At 41.4% G+C, this 24,005-nt stretch overlaps 1 protein-coding gene across 1 annotated transcript in view; it reads left to right on the forward strand.

The window, feature by feature from the left end:
• Positions 1–24,005, forward strand: part of Grin2b (glutamate ionotropic receptor NMDA type subunit 2B) — a 298,103-nt gene that overhangs the window by 104,494 nt on the left and 169,604 nt on the right. Inside the window, exon 2 of the mRNA XM_027955946.2 lies at positions 8,109–8,707. Coding sequence (XP_027811747.1) covers positions 8,109–8,707 — 599 coding nt within the window. The remainder of the gene's footprint in view (positions 1–8,108; positions 8,708–24,005) is intronic.

The raw sequence follows: 24,005 nt of genomic DNA on the forward strand, positions 1-24,005 counted from the left end.
AAAACTCAGCCCTGCTTCCTCTTTCTCTCCATATGCAGCAGGGACAAGAGGACAAAGAGTTCTTTGTCTTCCAGGGATCCCTTGAAGAGACCCATGTGGATAAACATAGTCACTATGTCTAGAACCAGTGCTTTTGTTATTTTGGGCAACAAATGAGGTACTAACACTTAATCAAATATAAAATGCCTTTTCCACCCTTTGCCTCTCAAGTCTCCCCTCTTCTCTAATCCCCCTGGTATGGGAACGTGGTGTTCCAATCAAATGTGTATGAGAAGATGGGAATGTTAATTTCCTTGAGACAAATGTCAACATCTTTACTCTGAAAAATGGTGCTGGTACGTCAAGTTCTATCATTGGCTTGTTTTAACCCTGCTCTTTTTTTTTTGAGACTGAGAACATCTTTAATATTTCCCTTTGTTATGATGGATGAAGGATGATAATAGGACCTATGCAATTCCAACATTTTTTTGAAAAAAAATATGAAAAACAGGGTGTAAACAGTCCTGTATTATCTTTATTAAGACTCCCAATTACTAGACAAGCTCTTTAATAATAATCACAATTCTTCTCTAGACTGTTCCCTTCAGCTCGAGTTAAATAGAGAGATGTTGATGGCACAGGATAGTTTGGGACTTAGTATTTCATACTTACTTAATAAGAAATGACCTGTTTTCCCTTAGCTATTAGATTTAGTTTTACAATGGCTTTCTTTTTATTCTATATATGCCTAGATCTATTGGTGTTGAACATGTTTGATTTTATAGATCTCTCTAAATAAACTTAGTTTAATCATTGATAACCCTACTACCTAAGTAATACTGTTAGTTTAATATTTATACTACTCTTCTCTGTCCATTTCATTTGTTAAAAAAATATTTCCTGTTCCTCTGCCCTATTCCATTGCCTTTATTTAAAAGTGCATGTATTCAGTCAAGGAACTTGATTGTTGCTGAACTTGTCAGCTTGCTCTTTTATAGAAAAGAACCTCTTAATAAAAATACAAGTCAATCCATCTGAGAGTTGTTTTGATCTGCATAATGGAGCAGGCCATAGAAAGGAATTTTAATTTAAGATGAAATGAAACAGCCTCGTTAGGATTTTGGCAGCCCTGATACCTTAAAGAAGAGTACAAACAAATTCTAGAAGTGCTCTTAGTATTTTCTAGCCCTTTGCTCCCTATAATTGTATATTCAGTTGGGCACTCTACTGAGAGGGAATCTGCGTTTTTATTCTTCTCTTCTTATTGCCCTTCCTGTTGCTTATAAATTTTCTTTTTGCTATAAAATTGTCTCTGAGACCTAGAATATGAAGAACCTTGTGTAGACAGTCCCAAAGTGAATACCTTTACTTTTTTTCACAGGCTTAAATTTGGATATTGAAGCACATCCCAGAGGGAGACTCAGTCAAGGAGGAGAATGGAAAAAAAATTTAAGGAGAAAGCAAAATTATCTTCGGAAAGAACAAATAAGAATAAAAATGCCGGCTTCTGTGGGGGTTGTTTAGTTATCCAGAGTGACTCTTAAACTAGTGCAAGCTGCTTGAATTTATGTTTATGGGCTTTTGAACACCCAGTGTTCTCTTTTGCATTCAAAGATTTAAAGAAGAGTCTGGCATTTAACAGACAGGAAAGATCACGATTCTCCATCAGTAAGCTTCTGTTATGTGTTTCAATCATGATATTTTGGATCAATGGTGAGGCTGGAGAACATCAGAGACGCTCCCTATCTTGAAAGCCATTGCTCACAGAACTGACACTATTCAGATCCATCCTAAGTGCTAACTCCAGTCTTAGTCACCTGAGAAAATGGTGGTGTGTTATGAGGATTTCTAGTCATTGAAGGAACTGATCTCTTGGGGTTGAATGGGTAGAGAAAAATCCTTCCCTTTATTTTGGAAGAAGAAAGAGAGTTTTCCTCCCTATATTGTTTTTACTCTGCATCACATGTAGAAGAAGTAAAGAAGAAATACCCAGGACTTCTCTCAGGGCAGCCAGGGTAACCCTGGCCCCTTACCCCATTGTTTCTACACTTACCTTCTAAATCTGGTGGTAGGGAAAATTTTTAGTGAAAGCCTAGTAGTGCTAGGCTTCTTTCATAAGACAGATTTTTCTCAAGAAGTGAATTAGGAACAGAGGAGAATTTTGTTTATTCACGTAAAGCAAAGCAAGATCAGACTTATTTTAATCTGAAACTATTCAAATGTTCTTACAGAACTTTGATCCCTATGATGTAATAAAGTACTCAGATTTTAATAATATGAAAGAATTTAAAAGTAGAGTTGCAATTGGATAACCAGCAAAGACAAGCTAGATTTGAGAATTATCTGCTTGCAGCATCAATAACCCCATTCATTAAATTCCAACAATTTTCTAAGCTTGCACTCTGGGCCAGGCCCATTCTAGGTGTAGGGTTACAGGAATGAACAGTGATATCCCTGCCTCATGGTGTTCCCATCCTAGTTTGGAAAAGGCAGGAAGTTTGTAATAAATATATCATATAAGTTATCATGTAGACTGTTAGAAGTTGGTAAATAGTATGGCAAAAAAGAGAGAATGGAGCCATTGAGGAGGATCAAGCATGTTCATGACAAGGGACAGCAGGCTTCAGTACTCCATTGAGTGGTCAGCACTGAGAGGGCTTTGTTAAGAAGATGAGAGATTTTCCCAGACTTGAAAGAGGTGCATGTGTTAACCCTGTGGATACCTGGCCAGCTGGAGAGGAATGTTTCTGGCTGGCAGTGACTAGAGCAAAGGGCCAGGCAGGAATATGCAAATGTGCTCAAGTGAGAGCAAGTGCCTGAGCATAGGGAAGAAGATGGAGCACAAGCACAGGGCTTCCAAGGGGAATAGGGAGTCCAAATCAAGGGCATTGGCTGTTTCTTTTTGAATAAATTGGGAAGCCATTGAGAGTTTTGAGCAAAGAATAACATCTTATGATTTAAATTTTTAAAGGATCATTCTGCTTCCTTTTGAGCATAGATGGAGGGGTTGCGACAGAGGCAAGGAGGCCATATAGCAGGCTCTTATGGCAAGGGGATAAAGGAGGCCAAATGCTCTAGTAGACAGGAATGACTGCACATTGACATTGGAGTTGGTGGTATCAAGGTCACCAGTGCCTTTTACAGGACTTTCAGTGGACTGGTGGGGCTAAAGGACTGATTGGAGTCAGTTTAAGAGCAAATAGGAGAAGGAGAAGGGGGCTTGGAAGAGTTGAGTTTGCTGCAAAGGCAAGTAAATAAGTGCTGGTAGCATTTTTTTTTTTTTTTTTTTGCCACCATGGCTAGTTATAGCAGGGGTCGCCTCGTGTTTTCAGGCATATCTTATATCCACGAGGTGGGCACATACTGTTAGCACAGAAATTTGAAACTGAATGTGACCATCGGTGTCATTTCATTAATTTCCCACCCAATAAGGGAAACTTCTTGGTAATATTAATGCAACAAACAGTATTTTTTTTTTCAGGTACCACATGGGGATCCAGAGATGTTTAAGGCATAGCCCTGCTCTTGAGAAACACACACTTTTAGTGGGAGGAAGCAAGCACATGTTACTGTGTGCTAAGCATTGTGATAGGCATGTACAAAAGGTCATGAAAGCCCAGGGAGGTAGAACTAACTGGATGTGGGGAGGGGGTTTAGGAAAAAATGTTATCCATCAAAGAGCTGGTATTTGAATCAGGTCCTAAAGGTGAGCATGGAGTTTTCCAGAGTATTTGGGTTTAGGTCAAATAATAATCTTGCTTCCATTTGAATGCTCGTAATGACAAAGAGCTCGCTACCTTTTGAGGCCCATTCCATTTTAAAAAGCTATCATTGTGAACCAAGCACAATGATACATGCCTGTAGTCTCAGCTACTTGGGAGGCTGAGGTGAGAGAGTCATTGAAGCCCAGAAATTCAATTCAATTGGGCAACATAGGAAGACCCTACCTTAAAAAAAAAAAAAATCCACAATTGTTGCATACACATTTCATATACTGTGTCACTTTTAATATTTTTACTCCTTGGTTCTAGTTCTCTCCTCTGGAGCTAATGGGCAAAGACTTATCTTTTTACAGTCTAAGTTATTTTAGTATTTGAAAAATACATCTAATGTTCTCTTTTAAGCCACCTCTTTTACATATTGGAAAGGGAAGATGAGTAGAGTCAGGTACCCTGAACAGCAGACTCTGAGACTAAGGTTAATATCCAGAGGGCTAATTAGGGAGTGTTCTTGAGACCGACACCATGAAAGGGAAGGGATGGGAAGATGGGGCAGGACTGGGTGGAGGAAGAAGTACTGAATGATATAGTTTTAATGGAAACTCCAGCTATCCCTGTTAATCTTAATTCTTAAGATAGACTGACCTTTCAGAGTCATCCGGAGTTAGGGCAAAAAGACCAGGTCTTTATACCCCTTGACAACCAGTCATTCAACACTGTTTACTCCAGGAAGGGAGCATGACTTTGGGTAAATGGCTCTCTTCAGGCGAGACAATCCCCAAAGCGGGGCTGAGCTAAAGACTACTGCCAGGGGCATGATCAGTAGTTGCAGTACTTAATCCTTTATTTCAGAAGTGGATCGGTAGGGGATCTGGATGATGCAGAAGAAAAATTCCATGTACTGCTAATTCTTGAGGCAATTATTTTCTGAGGCAGATAATGGGATGAAAAAGTACTTTTTTTTGGTTTCTTATTAGCAAATAAACACCATGAACATCAAAGTAATGGAAGTACAACATAAAGGTTGTAGACTGATGGAGTCTAATGTACAATTCTACCTTTCCTGTGCTAATTGCTCATCTCATTTATGGTAGCCTTTTATTTAGGGATGCTTTCAAGGCAAGTTGAAGAAGTGCATTCATGCAATAAATTCGACTGGGAATCTCTACTAAGAGGAGGCTACACAAAGAACCCCTGCATGTCAACATTTTGTAATGACATTAGGAGATAAAAATTTAAGTGTGGAAGCATAGTGAGCTGCAAACAGAATTATATATCTGTCCTTCATCCTTGATCACTTGTGGGTGATCACAGTGCATGCTGGGTGCCTGCAAAGATGGATGTGTGGCCACCAGTCCTTTCCACTCTGTGCACACATGAAGATTGCACTTTGATTTGTGGCTGCAGCCATAATTTGCAAAATCTGTCACCATTTGCAACTTACAGTGATCCCAAAGCTTTTTTGAAAAAGAGCTGTTCCATTCCTGACCACCATCCACCAGATTGATGTGTCAATGAAATTAATAACACTGGTCTACTCATTATACCGGGAAGTATTTGCCCAAGTCATAACTCTGTCTCTTGATTTCTCTTTGGCTTCAGTAAACTCCTTTTGGTGCCAGATTAAATGGTCTTAGAAGGTATCATTAGTTAATGAAGGACTGGCAAGATAAAATGGCTGAACTGAGCATAGATGGGGGCAGAAGAGTCCAAAGCAAAATGAAGTTGTGTAGGACAACAGAATTAGAAGGTGAAATCAGGATATGGTGGGGATTTGATGGCCCCCTGTTAATTTTCTCTTCTCTTACTCTCCCCCGCATTGACTTTCTTCTCATAATAGCTGACGTTGTCTTTACAAGTTCATTTATAACCTTGGGAGGGGAGGGTATAAAATGATCAAGAAGGGTAGGGAGGGTTAGGTTGGTATTTCATAGATTGATTTCCTTTAAATTCAATCTCATTAGCACGAGGTTATCTGTTATGGACCCCTACGGGTTTCTCTCATAGCTAACTCTTGCTATGTATTTGAGCCAAGTGTGGTGTCACTGTACACTTGGCATTCAAGAGCTTCCTCATGATAAGTTTGGTTCATCTATAGATGTACTTTGTTTGCAGTCGGGATCTCTATCAACCCAAGCCTTGTCTATCTTAAGGTATTGAAAGCTTTTCAACTTTGCTATAACCACTGGGCTTTTAGAAATTCACAGGATAGTAGTTCCCATTTGAAGTCCCCCAAATTCCCTTTTATCTGGGAGCATAACAAGGAAAAAAAGTAATTATTTCTTTAAAGCGATAGCTATTCTAGGTGTGTTGTTCTGTCACTAGACTTTCTTTCCTGTTTTTGTGATTCTCTATGGGCCCCTGACAAGTCTTGGAATAATTAAGCTTTGTTGTTTTAGATTCCCACGTGTCTAAGTTCTTTCAGCTTCTGTAATGAAGTGCAATAAACTAGGTAGCTTATATACAACAGAAATTTAGTTTTCAGTCTTGGAAGCTGGGAAGATCAAGGTACCAGCAGACTTGGTGTATAATGAGGCTCACTCTTCTACTCTCTGGTTCATGAGTGGCATCTTCTGTCTGTCCGCATGAGATGGGAAGGTCAAGGTAGCTCTCAGTCTGTCTGTAAGGGTGCTACTCCCATTCTTGAAGCTTGAACCTTCTTGACCTAATCACCTCCCAAAGGATCCCACTCCTAACACCATTGCCCTAGGGGTTGAATTTCAGTGTATGGAATCAATATCAGAAACAGCACTATGTCTATAACCTAAGGAGGGGTCATCTTTGTTTTCAGATAGATCTTGTGTTGTAGAAGTCTAGAAGCAGTGTCTGACCAAGAGTTTGGAATGGGTGCATATGTGACATAATCATACCAGTATGAATTAATTCCCTTTGCTCTACCTATGCACTCTTGGCACCCCATCCCTTCTGCTCTTCTGAATTCCACGGTCCTTTAAGTTTCTCTACAAATGTATGGGTAAGTCCAGGGGAGGAAGCCAGTATAAGCACCATTCTAAACTTAGCTGGAAGAATTGCCCCCAGATGACTATCCATCTGCTCTTCCATTCTGGGTAGCCTGTGGGAAATGTATAAAGCTCAAGCCACGAGAAGCAAATGGCTCTGGCAGAGCTAAGGGGCTGGCAGCTCTCATTGCCGAATCAGGGTCTTTGGACACCAGCTGGATATTTCCCAACCTGTATTTTTTTCAATAGTGGGTGCCCAAGAAATACTCAGCAATTTCTCAGCTGTACAGCAATATGTTCCTAAACTAAGGAATCACTATATAATTTTGTATAAAAGCCCATTTTCTTGGTCTCTTGTAACTGTACTTTGAAACACTAGTTGGGGGATAAAAAGGAATAGCCCCTTGGAGAGAGACACAATTTTGTCAGTCGGGATTGTTATAAAATGGAGATGAACCATCTGATACAAGACAGGGGCACAGACCAAGAAAAGAGATACCATTACCCAGGAGGAAATCAGGGGGAAATGGACTGAGAGTGCAGGACAAGCCTGAGAGGATGCTCATTTTGCGGTTTCAGATTCTTGTCGCTATAAGGTAGAGATAAAATACAGGGCTTGACATCTCAGAACAGCAGGTGAAATGCAGCTTAAAATGGGAGAAATGTAAAATGGCCTCTCTCTTGAAAAGAAGGAGAAAATAGAAGATGCTCAGCAATGGCAGAAAGGTGTCTGTGTGGTATGTAGTCAGTCCAAGACGCATTATGTGGATACAAGAAAGAATAATTTTCTCGTGTCACTCTAGAATACAGCTTACACATGAGCTTGAATACCAGTAGTTTTAACACGTAGCTTAGATGCCGTATTTGAGCCTTACTCTAACTTGCAAATTGTATTATCAGAGCAAAGGTTAGACCACATTAGCCGTTACATTATTTACACATTCTTCTCTCTCGTATCCATACCTGAGCATCATATACCTTCTGGGCCAGTGAGCCTGTGCTATCTCTGTAGATAGGTCTAAGGGTAGATTGATAGCATTTTAGGGTATATAATGTTACTGAATTATACACATCTGTGATTGAGAAATTCAGAAATCCTTGAAAAATGGAAAGAGAGAGAAGGAATGCGTGTGTGTGTGTGTATGTGTGTGTGTGTGTGTGTGTGTGTGTAGTTTGTAATTCACCTGATAGCAAAGTCTGACCTGAAGTGAAATGAAGCCACTTAGAACCTCAACTTCACTTTTTGGGACTCTACCTGTTTTGCTCTAGAAATATTTACATGTTTTATTTTGAAGAACTGTCTTAGACTCTGGCCCCAAGGATTTCAGATAAGAAGAGTATAAATCTGTAGATTTTCTCTAAATTCCGAGAAATACTTACAGAAACTTATTAAAAATTTTTGTGATTCAAATGTTTTTCCTCTCTCTTTTTTGTACCTTTGCTGTTCTAGGATGAATCCTCCATGTTCTTCCAGTTTGGCCCATCCATTGAACAGCAAGCTTCGGTAATGCTCAATATCATGGAAGAATACGACTGGTACATCTTTTCTATTGTCACCACCTACTTCCCTGGCTATCAGGACTTTGTAAACAAGATCCGCAGCACCATCGAGAACAGCTTCGTGGGCTGGGAGCTAGAGGAAGTCCTCTTACTGGACATGTCCCTGGATGATGGAGATTCTAAGATCCAGAATCAGCTCAAGAAACTTCAAAGCCCCATCATTCTTCTTTACTGTACCAAGGAGGAAGCCACCTACATCTTTGAAGTGGCCAACTCAGTAGGGCTGACTGGCTATGGCTACACGTGGATTGTGCCTAGTCTGGTGGCAGGGGATACAGACACAGTGCCCTCGGAGTTTCCCACTGGGCTCATCTCTGTATCATATGATGAGTGGGACTATGGTCTCCCTGCCAGAGTGAGAGATGGAATTGCTATAATCACCACTGCTGCTTCTGACATGCTGTCTGAACACAGCTTCATCCCTGAGCCCAAGAGCAGTTGCTACAACACCCACGAGAAGAGAATCTATCAGTCGAATATGCTCAATAGGTGAGTGAGAAACAAGGGGTAGTGGGTAGAGACCAAGGAGAGCTTCAGAGACTGGGGTTGGAGGCTCAGAACCTGTGGGAAGAGCTTTTCAGGATGGCCGCTGGTGGAAGGTGGCCCTTTGGATGGCAACTGGTCACAATGGAGAGAGTTTTTCAGATCCAAACCTTGTTGCACCATGTCCTTGTTCTAATATAAAACGACTACCACTTACTGAGCATTTACTTATTGTGTGCTAGATGTTACTCTTAGGTGTTTTGCATGTTTGACCTCATTCAATCCTCAAAATATAGTTGAGTTTTAAACATCATTTTCTTTTTATAATGTAAGAGAATGGGCTTATAGGCATGAATTGTCCACAGCCATGCTACAAGTGAGTGGTTCAGTGTGAAATTGAACCCAGACCTCTCTGATCCCCAAGTCCTTGATCACTAGGAGAGAACAGTAGTCATAGAACCAAGGGAGTACAAGGCTACTTACCTTGGAATGATCTGCCTTGGGAAGAGAATATGTTACAAGCATCTGTTAGCATCTGAAGAGTGCTCTTCTCTTAAAGAAATAGTTTTATCTCCTTTGCTTCTCCACAGTCTTTTTGAGTAAAAAGGCTGCTGTGGAAGCAACATGCATGGTTTCTCTTAGTCTGGTTTGTTTAAGCAAGACCAACATATCCATAGAGCGCTGCTCTCCTGACTCACCTCATATAGCCCAGCCATGACTCTAGTGCAGCCTCCTAGAGGTAGTGATTGACTGCATGAGGTAGAAGATCCTATGCTATGCTTTCGTGGTTCATTATTTGTATAATATCGCTATGTATCCATATTGTAAAGTTTCAGAAGAACACAGAAAAGAATATGAAAATGACCTTAAATCTGACTAACCAACGACAATTACTGTTGAAATAATTAGTGAGTATCCTTCTAGCCATCTTTGTGCATATACAGCTATATGGGCATAAATCTGTAATTTTACATATGTAGAAATATGGTTATACCTGATGTTCAATACTGCACTTTTTTTCCCCCAACAAATGTTTTGAACATCCTTTTTATTTTATTTTTTGTACTATGTCAGATATACATAAAAGTGTACAGAAAATATAATGCATACTTAGATCCAGCTGAAGGAATGAAATAGTGGGAACATGTAGGGGAAATTAATTCTGAGAAAGGTGAAATGCAATTGGTAGAGGTTTGGATGGGTACCTTCTTATACTTGTTTAATTTCTAGAAAGGAGTTGAACTGTAGTCTCTAGATGAAGCTCTTAATTTCAGATCGAAACTAAAAGCAACTTTAATGTGGCTGTTATCTCTGATCTAATCCTATTATCCTCCTAGCTTGAGCTTTCTGCTCTCTCCATAATCTGTAATCTGTAAATATTAGCCCTTGTTTGGTACAACTGTCTCCATTCTCTTCTTCCTCCCTGGTAATTCCACCTAGGCTTCTTAACGTGCTTCTCTTTCTTTTGGCATTCTTCAAATTTGAGTGTTCCTTGGGGTTGTCTTCTAGACCCTCCGCTTTTTTCATTCATTTCCAGGGATACAACTAATGTCACCCCAAGGTGACATCTCTATTCAGACCCTCTTAATGAAGCCCCTGGTTACAGTTTTAACTAGAACCAAAAACATTCCTTTGGAGGCTAAAGGCCAAAATGAAACTGCGTGCCTTTTCTCCCAAATGTACCTTCCCATCCTCTCCTAGCCAAATCCATAATGCCTATAAACGATGCATCCCTATTAGCAAATTGCCTAAAATCAAACTTTCCAAGATGTCTTTTTTGATTCTCTATCCCTGACATCTCCTAGCCAGTCCTGCCATTTGTTATAGGTTTTAGCCTCCCGACACTTCTGGAATGCTTTGCTTGTTTTCATGTTCCCTACCACATTCTAGTCCATCTTTTTCTTCCCTGTGTTGCTGCAGGGCCTCTTAAATGATCTTCCTGTGCCCAGTTCTGCTTATTTTAAATCTGCATTGCAGCCAGAGTGATATAAAATGAAAATGTGATTTCATCACTTGCCTGCCTAATACCTTTCAGTTATTCTCATTGCTTTGTAATAAAGCCCCGTCTCCTTCGTATGGTTTACAAAGCCTTCCGCAGCATGGCCCCTGCCTCCCTTTCCAAAATTGTGTCATGCCATTCTCGCCCTTAGACATCACCCCACCTCCCTTCAAAACTGAACTTTCTTTATATTTTGAAGATACTATGTTCTCTTTGACTTCCAGCTCTTTCCTCTCTCTGTCTTGAACATATTCCCCAGCATGCCCCTTCCCACCAGTAGACACTTGCAGATGACCCTTTACCTGCCTGTGCTATATTCCTCAGGCTTCCACTGGGAAGTCCTTCTTGTCCCTTGGAGTAACATCACCCTGCTATGTGCCTGCTTTAGTCAGCTCTTCATCACTGTGACCAAAATACCTGACAAGAACAACTTGGAGGAGGAAAAGTTTATTTGGGGCTCAACAATTCAGAGGTCTCAGACCTTAGACTGCTAATTCTATTACCTTGGGCCCAAGCTGAGGCAGAATATAATGGGAGAATAGTCCAACAGAGGAAAGCTACTCGGCTCATGGCCAGGTCAAGAAGAAGAGAGAAAGAGAGGAGGGAAGGCATCATAGAGAAGCTCTCCCCTTGCCCGGCACACCCCCATGACTTACCTCCTTCAGGAATGCCTCTCCTGTCTACAACTATCACCCAGAAAGTCCATTCAAACTAGAATAAGCTGACTAGGTTACAGCTCTCATAATTGAATCATTGCACATCTGAATAGCCCTGCATTAACAGGAGCTTTGGGGAAACACCTCATATCCAAACCATAACAATGCTCTTATTGCATCTTGAACTTTTCCAGTAAAGACACTCTTCAAACTATGATAATTACATGCTTTGTTTCTCTTCCCTGCAAGTTCTATGAGAGCTGTGGCCTTTCTGTCTTATTTCTGCCTCATTCCCAGCACACTGTGTGCCAGGGAAGTGATTGAAAGATGGCCTCTGAGACAGTGCACACCTACTCTGCCAAAGGGAGCTAAGATTCCCCTTAAACCCTGCACAAGGTTAGAATCCCAGCTACCCAAGAGCGGAGAGGACCTGATCCAGTTTGAGATCAGGATCAGCCACTTAGTGAGGCCCTGTCTCAATCAATCAATCAATAAAAAGAAAAGGGCTGTGTCTATAGCTCAGTAGTTGAACACCCCTGGGTTCAATACCTAGTACCACTAAAAAAAAAAAAAAAAAAAAAAAAAGGATTTCCTTTAAAAACTCATTGCTGATTCAGTTCTATAAGTGCAGGTTTTCTCCCAGTATTTTTAGTGTTAAATTGAAACTTGACCCAGATTATCTTCCCAAATATTTACTAATTAAAACCACCAGGCATGGTGGCACAAGCCTGTAATCCAAGCAACATGAGAGGCTGAGGCAGGAGGATCACAACTTCAAAGCCACAAATTAGTGAAGCCCTAGCAACTTAGGGAGATGCTGTCCCAAAATTTAAAAAAAAGTGTGTGGGGGGGAGGATGTGGCTGGGGATGCTGCTCAGTGGTTAAGCACCCCTTTGGTTCCATCCCTGGTACAAAAAATTTAAAAAAGCTAATCATGAAGGAATGTTCCAGGATTGCTGCTTTTATCTTAAAATTTCCTGCAAGTGAGCTGCAATCTGCAGGTACATTGATTTCCTACCTGGCTTATTTTACATTTGGGCTTAATGTTCTCTCTGAAGCCTGGTCTCCAACCACATATCTCTGAAGCCACAGTGGGTTTAACCTTTGCTACCATCTCTCTGAGGCCCTAGAGGCTCCCATGTGGTTATCAGGAAGGTAGCTCTCCTGGACCTCCTATACCTTTTACTTAGTAGTTATCTCAAGATGACTACATCCGTCCAATTCCATTTTCTCAAATGTATCCACCCCAAGAGGAAAAAACCAAACAAACAAACAACCAAACAAAACAAAAAACCATGCTACAGGGCAGATAATTCATCAGCACATCAGGCACCCGTATAAAGGAGAGAGAGAGAGCCAGAGGCGCCAGAGTCCCGCTGTACTTGACCTTGCAAGTGTATTGCTTAGGAAATGCCTGGATTTCCTCCCTTCTTCTCCACTAGGAAATTTCCTCCATGAATCTTCTCTCCTGCTTGGTTTCCTGCCTCTTCTTGGGTTCTTTGTCCACCTGCCTGCTGGACAACTTATCCCTCACCTGTCTCTATTTAGTCTTTTCCTTCCCCTCCTCCCAAACATAGCTTCTTCTGGTTCATGACTCCAATCCCTAGCCTCTCTTGGGGATATTTTATCACACTATTCTATGAGGCCCAGAAAGGCTTTGGGTTGACTCATGGGGATTATAAAGAGGCATCCCCAAGCCTGAGGTGTTATCACCAGGCGCTGCTGCATTCTCAAAGACATCCCTGGAATTCAATTAGGCACTCTCTGTGCCAGCTCCTCCTACTAATGCTGGTCTGAAATCAGACTCTTCCTCCTTCAGAGCTCTGGACTCACTAGGGTCACTCTTTTAAATAACAAACCAAGCAGCCTCACCATTTAGTCGCAGCAGGAAATCTTTGCAAATAAAATTGCTGCAAATGCTTGGTTGTTTTATGAGGAAGAAGTTTCCTTTGGCCAGCTGCTCCTGGCTGTTTCCTTCTTAGCAACAGCCCAGGAAGAAAGGCTTCTCCACAGATTTTTTAGGATCCACCCAGCCCTGGGAGGACACTAGCCAGGTAGAATTAGGAAAGGATCTTCTCCTCTCACCTGAAATCTCAGTAACATCACTGGGCTCCAATCCTCATGGAGGCATTGTAAGGGGCACTAACACTCCCATTTATACCTAAGGACACGGGGTTTTTCTTCCTAAGTGCAGGAATTTCCTAAGTGTAGATTTCAGGAACAGTACAAGAGGTTATATGGAACTCCCAAATCCCAAAGACAGGCACATATTTGAAGCAATTCACTTATTAGTTACCAAAGGAGGATTTTTGAATGGTGTTATGGAAACATTCTCAGAGAATATCCATAAAATGCACTGTTTCCAATGAACATTATTTATCAGGTATTAACACAGATTCTTTACTGATAACTTCTTAACTCTTTGAATTAAAGGATTTAACTCCTTAATTCATTGGCCAGCTAGTGACTTGGAAATAGGCTCTGGGCTGACTGGAGGTCTTTTACCAGAGTTGCCAGAAAAATACGATTCAGTTATATTTGAATTTCAGATAAGCAATGATTCTATTTTTTTTTTTTTTTTAGTGTAAGTCCTTCCCAAATTTTGCACAGGACATACTTATGCCCAAAGAATATTTGTTATTTATCTAAAATTCAAATTTAACAGGGCTTCTGTCTTTTTATTTGCTAAATATGATAATTCTGCTTTGTGCATTAATAAGAACTAATTTTCTGTTGGAGCTTTGTCACATTCATTTATGCCTTATTAGTAAATACAGTACAATGCCCTACCAGAGCGCAAGACATGCTGAGAGAGATTCATTCCAACTGGGAACTTTATTTCACTGAAAAAGCCAGAGAATTTCTTCTGCCTTGTGTTCTCTAAGAATTTCTTTTGCCATGATATTCTGTTCTCTTGTTCTGGGAGAAGTCTGAAAAACCTTTTGGTCCTGGATGTTCTGAACATGGTTAGAAAGTGATTAGGTCAATTATCCAAATCCATCTTTATGTTCCTGGGCCATGGAGGAATTGTTGGCTATTAGAAGGCACATGTCTATATTTTCACTTTATCACCTCCCCAGGGAGCAGTTAGTGGTTATTTTCCTTTTCAATGTGCTCTCTAATACTCAGATAGTTCGTTTTTTGTCATTGGGATGATGGCACACCTGCCACATACTTCTGGGCTCTTTCTCTGGCCTGAGAACCCAATGCTTCTACAGAGCTACTTATGGAACTTGTAGAAAGAGCAGATGCTATTTGAGATACATGGGTCTTAATATAGCCATCCTCTTGTGAATCTTGCCTAATTATTTTTCCCCAGTGTCCCCAGTTTTCCTACTCAACATTTGTTTCATACGGCACCCCCCCCCCCCGCCCCATTCTTCCTTCCCAGAGAAAGTTGCTGCCTCAGAAGACTGGAATCCTCCTCCTCCTCCTGGCCTAGCCATGGAGGGACAGGGAACCATGGCTTTGAATAAGTGATGTGAAGAAAGGTGCTTAGCTGGGTTCTTATTAACAGAGCTGGGATAGGCGTGAACTTCTTGCAGTCTTGAGGCAGATTCTCCATCCTCAAAACCACTGCATTAGCCCAGTTGTTCCCATGGGATGCCCTCTAGGTCTCTGGGCCTAGAAAGTGCTGAAAGGTTAAGAAATACATGAAGAATTGAGTCAATTAATGTTTAATCATTATGGGCAAGAGCTGCTCGGTCATTACCCATCTCTCATTTAAACATTTACTGAGTGCCAACCACAGGCAGATTTATGGTAAGGCAAATATGTATGATAGGTTCAAGTAGCTTAACCTAATTTACATATGTACGAGTTAAAAGGTCACATGAATGTACAGTTACAAGTGGAATTGCTGACATAATGGCCCTTCACCTCCAGAAAGAAAGGCACTGCCATCTAAAGAAAACTACATTCCCAAACAAAATATTTCATAAATCAAGATACACCTGTTCTACAAGGAGAGAGAGAGAGAGAAGAGAGAAGAGAGAGACCGCCTCTGCTCAGAGAGACCGCCTCTGCTCAATGGTGTAGAAGGACATATAAATTGGGGGAAAGACTGGAGACTCAAATAACTATCCTAAAAGTTACATTCAGTGCTTGTTAGGCACAGCGAAGCAGGCTCTGTTTATGGAAGAGTGATTGAATATAGGTTTATTCAAACTCTTCTGTTTCCTCCATTCTTTCACATTCCACATACCAGATACATTAATGGTCATTTTAGTAAGTGCTTTTCCCTTAAATTCAGACCTCTGAAAAGCATTCAGTAATGTTTACCATGCATTCCTTTCCTTGGTCCCCATTCAGTTCCATGGCTGACTTGTAAGATTTAATACTTACCCCGGGCAAATGTAATGTTTCTTTCTCCTTTCTTTTTTCCTCCTCTTTTCCCACTTCCTTTTGTCTTCTTTTTCTTATTCCTTCTCCTTTAAAAAGTGACTTATGATTGGCTGAGAGGGCCAGGGGTAAAGAGGGAGAGTGACTGGGGAAGGGCTACAGCTCACTGAGGCCACAGGGGTCTGGAGAATGTGGGAATGTGGGACTATGCTGGGGGAGAAGACACAGTGGTGCTTATCTCTGGGAAGGAAGAGGGTGGTCTCGAAAAGGAAGGAACAACTAGGCAAGTGATTCTCAGTGGAGAAAGCAGATAGATCTCATTCCAAGGAAGGGATTCTGCCGCAGAAAGGATGTAGGTTGGTGGCAATGCTGTGGGTCAGCAAGCAGGTGTATATTGGAATCTGCCACATTTGTCAGCCAGGGTGTAAAAGCTAATGACTCTAATATCAGTTGCCTTTTTGAGGACTTACTGCATACCCAGCATTGTGCAATAATTAATTTGCTCCTACCAAAAGTCCTGATATAAATGTCCCCAGAGACATCTCCCATCACCTTCTTTTTTTAAAAGGACAACTTTGCTTTCCACCCTCCCAAGTACTCCCTATCCCCTTTCCCTCTCTGTTTTTCTCTGTGACACTTACCTGAAATACTGTATATTTTTTATTTATAAATATTTTATTGTCTTTGTCCTTCCAGTGGAATTCAAGCTCCATGTGAACAGGAGTTTTTATTTTAACTCTGTATCCCCAGCACAGTGCCTGAGAAGTAGACACTTGATAAACATTTATTGGATAAAAACATGAATGAAAACACAGGAATCATTATTCCCACTTCATAGGTTTTTAAGAAAGCAGACATCCAGGGGCTGGGGATGTGGCTCAAGTGGTAGCGCGCTTGCCTGGCATGCGTGCGGCCCGGGTTCAATCCTCAGCACCACATACAAACAAAGATGTTGTGTCCGCCGATAACTAAAAAAAATAAATATTAAAAAATTCTCTCTCTCTCCCCCCCCCACCTCCCTCTCTCTTAAAAAAAAAAAAAAAAGAAAGAAAGAAAGCAGAGATCCAGGGCCCCCAGCTCAGGCTGCATGATGGCTGGAGCTGGACTGCATCTGCTTTGGGGACCTGAAACACAGCCCCTCACTGTGCAGCACATATTCAAAGTGCAGCTTTGAAGATAGCTCAGCCTCCCTTAGCATCAGAGCATCTGAATAGGAGGAGCCCTTAGTCCTCATCTAATCCAACCCTTTCAATGTGTGTCTTCGTGAATATATGGTGGGATGATAGATCTTACAGATATGAGACACAATCTCAGGGGGCACTCATCCGATAGAGTCAGGCAGGCAGGTGCCCCGGCATCCTGATGTCAGGAGGAGGACTCGACATGAGAGCACACTGCCTCTTAACTGCTTGACCATGTCCTCAGAAGGGCTGGCAGGCAGCCAGGGCTTTGCTGTTAACCTGTGCCCTGGCCTGACAGTGTCCCCATGACTCTTGCTCCCTCATTTCTTACCCAGACAAGGGTACAAATTCACTGTTAATGGGAACTGAAGCTGGTATTATTTAGGAATTGTGTGGGAGTCATTTCTCCATCTGCTCTCTCTTCCCACCAGAGGATAGAGCTGGCTGGGTGGGGGTGAGGATGGGGATGAGTTGCCAGAAAGCGAGAATGCTGTCATTTATGGTTACAGACTTGGGCTGGAAGGCTGAGTGAAGGCTGGACTGGAGCTTGCCTGGGTTAGCTTAACAAACATGGGCTTCCTGAGAACAGACGTGGTTGTCTGGCTCTTTGCATCTACATGACTCCTTGAACATCTTAAGTAGTGTTGAGAGTTTCTCTTTGCTTCGTGCCAGGGATGCATAGGTGGTCATATCCTAGAAAACATTCTCCAGGTCCTAACGTGGCCAGTGAGGATTTGGAAGAAGGGGAACACAGAATGACTGCTAAGGTATCTGAAGCAGCGCTGCAGACAGGAGCCAGGGGAGGGGTGGGGGCCAGAGCTGGGCAAGAGAAGGCTTCCCTCAGCTTTCAGGGCTTTATTGGTGGCGCATCCCTTTCCGGGAGGGTCTGGTGCAGTTAGCTGGCCCAGACTGGCACCCGTCTCCACGCTGGGCCGGCTGGTCACACACAAGAAGGAGCTGCTGCTGACAGATTAGAGCTCCCTGCTGCTGAAATCTGTTCCCTCTTGTCTGGCTTCCAGCAGCCGCAGCCGGCCGGGGGCTGCCTCCTGCCTCCCTCTCTGCACATGCTTTTTCTTTTCCTCATTCATTACTGCTTCACACCCCACCCCTTCTTTCTTTCTTCTTTTTCATCTTTTTCTCTGTAGGGCGTTCTGCTCATTGATCTTTTGCTGCCCCTCTCTGCTTTTTTAGCCAGCTTTCATTTCAGGATTTTGAAGCCTTTCCTGGCTTTGGTTCTCTGTGCTCATGAGTGGCCATATGTGCAATTCCTGGGTAAGCACACCCAGGTCCTTGTGTGCATGTATTATTACACATGCAGACCACACCCACGCATGCACATTTACATATGTCAAATGAAGTAGAAGATTATTAAGAGAACTGCATGAAACAGTTTCTATATTACATTTTTCCCAATTCTTCCTGTGGCTAAAACTGGTGATTATATGAGAAGGATTGAGGGTGGGATGTAAGCTGGGAGGAACCTTTTAAAATGGATTTTCTGGAATTAGCTCTGATGACTACCAACAAGGTATTTCCTTCTGGTCTAAATCCATTTTAAAGTCTTGATGGCCATAAGAACGGGTGCTAAATAGCCCCAGCTCATTTATTATTTGGTTAGAAATGGTAAGGCTTAATAGTCAAGTAGCTCTACATATTTTTTGAGAATTCACAGCTGTCTTCTTTTTCTAAAGAAAAGCTCTTCCTTGACAAAGCAACTGAAACAGCTCTGGAGCCACACTGTGACAGTATCATGCTCATTCTAAGAGGTCCCTCTCAGAATTCCCTGAAAGAGGTTATAGGTGGTGCCCAGGTGAGGTCGTGTATCAACATACATTCAGTGTTGGATGATTCCTGAAGGTCAAAAACTTCAAACTGCTCATCATCATGGCTAATAATGATGATAATAAATGTGAGCATTTTCAGAAGATGATCTCTATGTATATTATCTCACTAAATCATTACAAAAAACCTGTGGAGCCTTTTTATTCACTGAATAGATGAGCCAAGGCCATCAATAGAGAGAGAACTCAGATAACTCTCTTCCTTTCCATGTTCCCAGTGGCATTTTCCAGACGCTCCCACCCACGTTTTCTTTTTTTTTTTCTTGCTTGAACAAAAATATGCCAGAAACTTTTGTTTAGTCAAAATAGCACAATAGAAGGCTATCATAATGTAGTGTATTATAACGTAGATTTTAACAGCGAGTCAAATCTCCCTCATTGTCTACATAGAAAAAAAGTTATGAGTGTGTGTGAATTACAGACTATGACTTAAAGTACTTAGTGATTTCCACTGACTACACAGGATCATTGTCCACCTTCCTGTTACCATGTCTACCACGTGTTCACACATAGACTTAGCTCTTTTACCTGAGAACAGGTCACACTCTCAATGACCGGATTTATCTAGAACATAGATGACACCATGAAGAAGTCATAAAAGGGGTCTGCACTGAAATCACTGACACAAAATTCTTGCCCTAACATGAATGTTGTTAATTTAAACTCAAATCTCATTTATTCTAATTTTATACATATTTTCAGGAAGCTTGTAGGGCAGTTGGGTTATGTTGTGTGGTGTAGAGTGTCAGTAAATCAGTTTACACAAGACACCTATTTAGGTGTTCTGTGCAAAGCTGGTGTGGTGCCTGCTTGATCACTGGGACCCAGATTCCTGCCAGCTTTCAACTGTTGTGGCCTTCATCCCTGTGTCCAAGATGGCTACTGGAACTCCAGTTTCAAGAAGTACATGGGCATTAGAAAAGGGGAGAGGCAGGTCCTTCCCTTTTAAGGAGTTTCCCCAGAAGTGCCACCCATTGCTTATAATCCACTGGTGCAATGTCATTCATATACATGGGTACAACTAGCTACATGAAAAACTTGGAAGTTCAATTTAGTTATTAAGCTGGATAGTAATATTTTCTGTTAAAAATCAAAGTTCTGTTAACTCGAAGAGAGAAAGCTTCAAGGCCATTTTCTTGGTAGGCAACAAAAAGTTTCTGAGATATTCCTTGGTTTTCCCCAGAAAACAACAGCTTAGATATAACAAACCTGATGATAGGGATCAGGTAGGTAAGCTGGAAGCATTCATAAATGACAGAGTAGAAAGGGGCTGAGGACATCAGAAAAACCAGCTGAAGACTTTGAAAAGCACAGTGGTCTATGGCCATTTGAGGAAAACTGTCTTATGCTCCCCTGAAAGTATTTATCCTCTTAGAGGATCCCTGCATAGCAAAAGAGCATGGTCATTGTTAAGTCATCAATAAGAGCTTAAATTATATTGATTATCCTTAGCTTAAGAAGTCAAGAGAGCTCTGTAATACCTTTAAGAAATTTTCCATTAAAATATTTTCCATAATAAAAAAAAGTTTGGTACTTAAAAATACTAAGCTTTATCAATTTAGAAAATTTACTTAAGGAAAAGGTTATTAAGTGAAAGCTAGGTGCCAAGTGCTTTATATAGCATTTATAGTTAGCATTTATATAATCATAAAAGTACTGTACAGAAGCACAATTGCTTCCATTTTTCAGGTCAAGAAACTGAGATCTGGAAAGATTAAGTCACTTGCTTACTTGACCTATAGATAAAGTTGGGTTCCAAACTGAAGTCTTTATAAATTCCAAGTATACTTTGCCCCATGCTCGCCATCCTTTACTGAAGAACCTGAATCAATTTGCATGACTATGAAGTCCATGAACACATCCTTAACTTACAGGACAGCATGATTTGTAAGAAAGAGTTTCCTTTCTTGGCTTTTCGGCTAAATTCTTGTCCTGAAGACCAAACCAGATCAGCCCAGAATCAGCCCCAGAATCAGCCCCAGAACAGTTTCCATTATACAATAAGGATGTTCATGCTGAGCCTGTCGATGTCACGCTCTACCACCATTTGTGCCCAGCTAAGATGTTGCTGATGGTCTTCCTTTCCCCATTGGAGAGGAGGATTACTTTTTTTTTTTTTTTTTATCTCATTCCTGTGTATTCCAAAATCCTTTATTCCACTGTGGAAAAGCACATGTAGTCATTGCATACCTATAAACTGGGGAGTCAGGGAACTGAAGCGGACACAGACTTTCTTTTCTAAATCTGCTGACATGTGGTGAGGCTATAGGCACATTAAAAACACTGCCAGGGACATGATCAAGCACAGCAAGACCTTGGCCTCTGTCATGATTTACAAATGTCCCTCAGGGCCACGATTCATTTTTGACAGGTTAAATAAGTTTGGATTTGTTTAAGGCCTATGCTCAGTCAGAGATTGGAGAAAAATAATAAAACTCTGCTGGGAATGGAAAAACGCGACATGTGGGGGCCACTTTTCTGTACCTCACAAAATTGCATTCAGTCTCAGTTCACTTGGTGACACATTCAGTAGGCGTTTGGACTCCCTATTATATACTGAGCCCTTTGCGAGATGCTGGGGATACAGATAATACATAGCACCCGTTAGATTGGCCTCACAAGAAGCAGGGTGTCCACAGAAAGATTCCTTTAATTTGCAGGTTTGGACTAACTTGTCTGGAAACACAAGTGGATTGCTTAAGTAGCTGGCAGAATAAGCTTATGAAATAAAGATCAGAATTTCAGAATATGTTGGCTAAAACTATCAAGAATTTCCTGGTACTACTGATACGCAGCCATAAAGGATTCTTTCTGATTGAGACCAAGGTGGTGGAGTTAAGGAGGAGAAAAGAACCATTTTCATGTCAATGATTCCAGTTTAAATCTTTGATCTCGTCAGATTATTAGCCACCTGCTAATAAACTCAAAACTTCATGAAAGAATAATCTTCAGAGATATGAGAACCCCTTCCCCCACAAGCATCCGCACACACTTTGTGTGCTCACTCGCCAACAAGTTTAAAAATAGGAGCCATGGTGTTGCCATGACTCCCAGTGCTACTCAGCAGCCTTCCTCTTCGCTTTGATGTGATTTCAGTTCAGAACACGACTGAGCGAGAATCTGGCTCAGAGCGGCCTCTAGCGGTTCCATCCTTAGGGAAGTGCTTTCTTCCCCGGACATTCAGCCCCATTCCAAAATTAACCCACTTTAGCCAAGTTGAACACTTACTTGTGTGTTCCCAGCCACTCTTTAAGTGACCATCTTCCTGCAGAATCTGTCTTCTTATCAGCCATGAGAAACAATCCAGTGGGTACCCGCTGTGTAGATATGGAGATAGTTCAGGTGCCCACCATCTTGCTGGCCAGAGGAGACTTGTATCCCACAAAATTTGGGGGAACAGCATAGAGCAGAGGTAGGGTGCTGCATGGTAGATGTAGTAGGGCCAATGAAATAATCCATATAAAATGGATTTATAACGATCATTAGGAGTTAACATTTTTCTTTTTCAGATAAAAGAGCCTTAGCATGTTTCCACCTGGCAGTGGTTCCGCAGCCTCAGGGAAGTGTTGACATGCTGACTTCCTGCCTTGCTGTCTTCAGTGCATACTCCGTTCCATGTGTCAGTGCTTCTGCGCTGGCTGCACTGTAGAATATCCTAGCAGACTTTAGGAAACTGGGTACCGCTCACCCAGCTCCAGTTTGAATTTGGTTGGACTTAAAGGGGACAAGGGCCTGGGAACTGACATGTATTAAGAGCTCCTAAGTCTATTCTATAGGGCAGCCAGGGGTTGTGAATCACTGTGCTCAACTCTGCCATAACTGGTGTGACCCCAATGAGCAGATAGGGTGAGAAGCAATAATAACACTCACACAAATTTGAACTTGGTGCTCATGAAAAAATTCCTTCTTTTGTTTCTCTTCTGATGACCAGTCTAAAAATTGTGATCCCTGTTGGTGCCATGAATTTCAAATTCTGGAGAGAGTACAGGATATGGACATTTCATCATGGAGACCTCTTGCAGGTGGTCATGATTTTATCCCATTGTTTTTCTTCCTTTTGCTGATGTTTCATGTATCTATTTGATACAGAAAGTTGAGTTTCCATCCATAAAGCTGGCAGCGTGAGCATAAAAACAAATATGACTTTAAATGGCGTTTCAATTCCCCTGTACGTAGATTAGAAACCCAAGAAACAGAACTTTAAAGCTTCCAATTTGATGTGTGTGCTGGCCTTGATGAGAAATTGATGCTTTGCTAAATTTTGGAGTATACAAGTGATTTTAAAATGAAAGTTATTAGCACTAGAAAATGATGTTCTTTGTATTACTACACTGTTATTATATTTAATGGAATTGCTCCCTAAAGTGCTACAGAATGAAAGGAAAGCAGTGTTTAGGATGAGGAAGAAACAGGGTGAGAGCCAAGGTAAGAAAAGAAATGGTGGGCTGTCTTTGCCATACAATTCTTCCCCTGGAGACTGGGAGAGCCCTCCTTCATGGGCTCCAGATGAGTTGCCTTAATAATGACCTGGCAGGGGTGTGTAGGTGCTTTTATAATGTGTGGTATTTTGTGCTTCTGACTGGCAGGGTCTGTAGTGAGCAAGCAAGTCCAAGACGCAGCTTTGGCATTGTATTAAGGTATACAATTAAGGAATATTGCATTTTTCATAATAGGGTAATGCAGGAAACTGTATCTCAGTCTGAAGGAATGAGAGAGAAGAAGAAAAGAAATACTTACTGCATTATTGTTGTTAAGATTTTTTTTTTGTGATTTGTAAGAGATCCATGGCCGAGCCTCCAGGAAAACTCACCTGGAGATGGTTATTAGGTGATTGTTATTATTGGCTTTGACCAGTCTTCCACCCACCCAGACATCTCTCTCATATGTATCACCAGGTACCTGGCTGAACAGGCAGCCTTTTGTATCAAATCCTTAAGGTCATTGGATTTGGGCTTCATGGAATGAGCAGAAGGAACAAATATAGAATACTTATTCTTCCCCAAACTCCAGATTCTACATCCAGGCAGTTAAGTGAGCTTCCTGGCATCCCTTCACCAATAGCATAATGAGAGGGAAAAACTAAGCACTCTTAAGTAACATTTATTAATTGCTACATAATGCATGTTCTTTTGGGCTCAACCAGGCATTTCTTGTATAGCATATTATATTGAGCCAGCTTCTCAAGGTTTGATTGAGAATATCTTACACAGACAGTCAAATCCTTGTTTTATGTATGCCAAATGACTGGTGCTGTAAGCAGAATTATGTATTTAGCCATTTGTTTAT

Source organism: Marmota flaviventris, chromosome 3, assembly GCF_047511675.1.
Source record: "Marmota flaviventris isolate mMarFla1 chromosome 3, mMarFla1.hap1, whole genome shotgun sequence".
Classification (NCBI taxonomy): Eukaryota; Metazoa; Chordata; class Mammalia; order Rodentia; family Sciuridae; genus Marmota; species Marmota flaviventris.